At 51.8% G+C, this 3,710-nt stretch overlaps 1 protein-coding gene across 1 annotated transcript; it reads right to left on the reverse strand.

Annotated features, from left to right (window-relative positions):
• Nucleotides 1-244: 244 nt before the first annotated feature.
• Nucleotides 245-3,373, reverse strand: si:dkey-7l6.3 (zinc finger protein 775). Its single transcript, XM_042709504.1, has 3 exons — nucleotides 2,607-3,373; nucleotides 2,392-2,466; nucleotides 245-484 (listed from the first exon to the last, which is right to left on the reverse strand). Exons 1-3 carry the CDS (start codon nucleotides 2,913-2,915, stop codon nucleotides 245-247), a joined length of 624 nt encoding a protein of 207 aa, XP_042565438.1. The 5' UTR covers nucleotides 2,916-3,373.
• Nucleotides 3,374-3,710: the final 337 nt, after the last annotated feature.

The raw sequence follows: 3,710 nt of genomic DNA on the forward strand, positions 1-3,710 counted from the left end.
GATTTGCCTCTGAACAGCATTAAAGATCTTCCTTATTAAAGGCATATAACACTGGATACTCTGTGTGTGTGTGTGTGTGTTTGTGTGTGTGTGTTATATGTGTGAGTGTGTGTGTGTGTGTGTGTGTGTGTGTGTGTGTGTGTGTGTGTGTGTTATATGTGTGAGTGTGTGTGTGTGTGAGTGTGTGTGTGTGTTATATGTGTGAGTGTGTGTGTGTGTGTGTGTGTGTGTGTGTGTGTGTGTGTTACGCGTGCTGCTGCTGGTCCGGGTGGTGTTTCTTCATGTGGATGCGCAGGTACTGTTTCCCGGCGAAGCGTTTGGAGCAGAAGGCGCAGGGGTGCGGGCGCTCGCCCGTGTGCACCGTCTGGTGGGCGGTGAGGTGCCCCGACTGGGTGAAGCGCTTGCCGCACTGCCCGCAGCGGAAGGGCCTCTCGCCGGTGTGTATGCGCGTGTGTGTGTCCAGGCTCTGCGCCGTGGTGAAGCTCTTCCCGCAGTACACACAGATGAAGCTGCGCCTGTGCGTGTGTGTGTGCGTGTGTGTGTGCGCGTGAGGCATCAGGCCTGCTGAGGAGGGGGGGCCGTACAGAGGGGGGTGTGTGCCGCCACCGCCGCCGCCGAAGCCGCTGGGGAGGGCGTGTGTGTGTGTGTGTGTGAGGGCGTGGTGTGTGTGCGCGAGCACGGCCGTGCGGGACCGCCAGTCTGCCACCAGCTCGCACACACCGGCCTCTCTCTTCATACACACCCTGTCCAGGAAGGACAAGGCGTGGGAGTGTGTGTCTGCGTGTGTGTCGGGGTTGTGTGTGTGTGCGTGTGTGTCGGCCAGAGTGTCTGCGTGTGCCTTCGTGTCTGAAGGAGTGTGTGTGTCTGAGAATGCGTCCGAGTGTATGTGTGTGTGTCTGTCTGAAGGAGTGTGTGTGTCTGAGAATGCGTCAGAGTGTGTGTGTGTGTCTGAGTCCGTGTGCACGTCCGAGTGGGAGTGTGTGTTGTCCTCGTCCGTCTCCAGCAGTACGGCGGATGATGGGTCTAGTGCGGGGTGTGTGTGTGTGTCAGAGTGTGTGTGTGTGTCTGAGTCTGAACAGGAGTGCGCGTGTGTGTCGAGGTTGGCAGAACAGGAGTGTGTGTATGTGTCCAAACTGTCTGAACGAGAGTGTGTGTGTGTTTGGAGGCGGTCTGAACGAGAGTGTGTGTGTGTGTGGAGGCGGTCTGAACGAGAGTGTGTGTGTGTGTCGAGGCGGTCTGAACGAGAGTGTGTGTGTGTGTGGAGGCGGTCTGAACGAGAGTGTGTGTGTGTGTCACCCTCCACTCGCTGGGCCTCTGAGAGAACTTCCTCAACATCTTCTCCCAAAGAATCCTGGGAAATGACATCACCACCGTCTCCATCTTTTCCTGCGTGCAAACACACACACACACACACACACACACACACACACACGGACGCGCACACACACACACACACACACACACACACACACACACACAAACACACATCACACACGCACGCAGACACACACACGCGCACGCAGACACACACACACACAGACACACACACTCGTTTGAGAATCATAGGTTCAATCTGTGTATGTCAGGTACGTGGGTGAATCAGGTTGAATGTTGCTATGTGTGTGAATGTGTGTGTATCCAGATGTGTGTGTGTACCCAGATGTGTGTAAATGTGTGTGTATCCAGATGTGTGTGTACCCAGATGTGTGTGAATGTGTGTGTAATCCAGATGTGTGTGAATGTGTGTGTATCTAGATGTGTGCATGTCTGTATGCATGTGACTGTCTAAGTGTGTAGGCCGGTCTCTGGGAGTGTGTGTGTGTGAGTGAGTGAGTGTGTGTGTGTTCTGTGTGTGAGTGAGTCTGTCCAGTGTGTGAGTGAGTGAGTGTGTGTGTGTTCTGTGTGTGAGTGAGTGTGTGTCCAGTGTGTGTGTGTGTGAGTGAGTGTTCTGTGTGTGTGTGTGAGTGAGTGTGTGTGTGTGTGTGAGTGAGTGTGTGTCCAGTGTGTGGGTGAGTGAGTGTGTGTTCTGTGTGTGAGTGAGTGTGTGTGTGTGAGTGAGTGAGTGTGTCCAGTGTGTGTGTGTCCAGTGTGTGAGTGAGGTTGTGTGTGGTTGTGTGAGTGTGTGTGTGTGTGTTCTGTGTGTGAGTGATGTTGTGTGTGTGTGTGAGTGAGTGTGTGTCCAGTGTGTGAGTGAGTGTGTGTCCAGTGTGTGAGTGAGTGAGTGTCCAGTGTGTGAGTGAGTGAGTGAGTGTGTGTGTGTGTGTGTGTGTGTGTGTGTGTGTGTGTGTGTGTGTCCAGTGTGTGTGTGAGTGTGTGTGTGTCCAGTGTGTGAGTGAGGTTGTGTGTGTGTGTGTGTGTGTGAGTGTGTGTTCTGTGGCGATGAATTAACACACCTGTCCCATGGTCTTCCTGTTGTTCCTGTTTAATCTGCACAGTGATTGGCTGACTCTCTTCCATATCACGTGACTGAAAGCAGCATCACCCACAACCAATCAAGATCATTCACAATCGAACAGACTACTTATACTGTTGAAGATGAAGTTTAAAACAAAATCGACAGTGTTTTTGAGAGTGTAGTTTTAGTTTTCTGTGTAAACGTGACTTACCATACACTCTGCCACTATCAACGCCTTGCCGCGTGCCTCGCGCATCAGCCCTTCCCGGCCGCGAGAATCACGCGCAGAGAGGGATTTATCTGCCGCCGCCGGTCCTCCTCCGGCGCCACGCGCAATGATGCTCTCGATCAGCTGCAGTTTCTGCCGCAGCTCATCGTTCTCTTTCTGGTGGCGCGAAATCTCTATATGAAGCACCGCGTAACCGTCATCTACGAGCTCGCATATCTCCGCCACGGCCGCGCGGGTCAGCGTGTCCATGATACTCGTGAGCTGGGAGTGGAACGTTCGGTAATTCGCCATTCTCACTTTAACCGCCCCGAGAGGCTCGCGAGCCAGTCAGACCTTCCCAAGACTGAAGGAGAACGTTTTAAAAAGATGTCACGCGCTCTAAATATACCCTCACGGTTATTTTAATGGCCGGCAGTCGAGCCACTACATCGAGAACTGTCTGTGGAATAAACGTGATCGCCACAGTCGCTTTTCTCAATGTTATTGTTTTTTTTATTTCCGGTTTGTGATGCTACAGGAAGAATCTTGCCAAACTAAAAGTCTCATGTGGCTGCACGTATACATAGAACTACAGTCCCAGCGAGACGGCTAAAACTACAGACGGAGTGTGTGTGTGAGAGTGTGTGAGTGTGTGAGAGAGTGTGTGTGTGAGTGAGAGAGAGAGAGTGAATGAGAGAGAGGGAGTGTATATTTAGAACAACAGTGTGTATCCTTGTGAGAGAGGTAAAACTAGCGCTTAGGGGTGTGAGAGACAGTGTGTGTGTGTGTGTGTGAGGGAGAGAGAGAGAGTATATTTATTCCAACTACAGTGTGTATCCTTGTGAGAGGGCTAAAACTAGTGCTTAGGGGTGTGAGAGACAATGTGTGTGTGTGTGTGTGTGTGTGTGTGAGAGAGAGTATATTTATTCCACAGTGTGTATCCTTGTGAGAGAGGTAAAACTAGCGCTTAGGGATGTACGAGACAGTGTGTGTGGTGTGTGGGAGAGAGAGTATATTTATTCCACAGTGTGTATCCTTGTGAGAGAGGTAAAACTATAGTGTTTGGGTGTGAGAGACAGTGTGTGTGTGTGAGAGAGACAGTGTGTG

The sequence above is a fragment of the Clupea harengus genome, chromosome 13, assembly GCF_900700415.2.
Source record: "Clupea harengus chromosome 13, Ch_v2.0.2, whole genome shotgun sequence".
Lineage (NCBI taxonomy): Eukaryota > Metazoa > Chordata > Actinopteri > Clupeiformes > Clupeidae > Clupea > Clupea harengus.

Excerpts from the sequence above, each read along its gene's own strand:
- si:dkey-7l6.3 (XM_042709504.1), bottom strand. The coding sequence starts at position 2,915 with ATGGCGAATTACCGAACGTTCCACTCCCAGCTCACGAGTATCATGGAC. Across the intron at positions 2,467-2,606 it reads TGATAGTGGCAGAGTGTATG|TCACGTGATATGGAAGAGAG; the intron begins GTAAGTCACGTT and ends TGCTGCTTTCAG. Across the intron at positions 485-2,391 it reads AGGAAGACCATGGGACAGGT|AGCTTCACCACGGCGCAGAG; the intron begins GTGTTAATTCAT and ends TACTGCGGGAAG.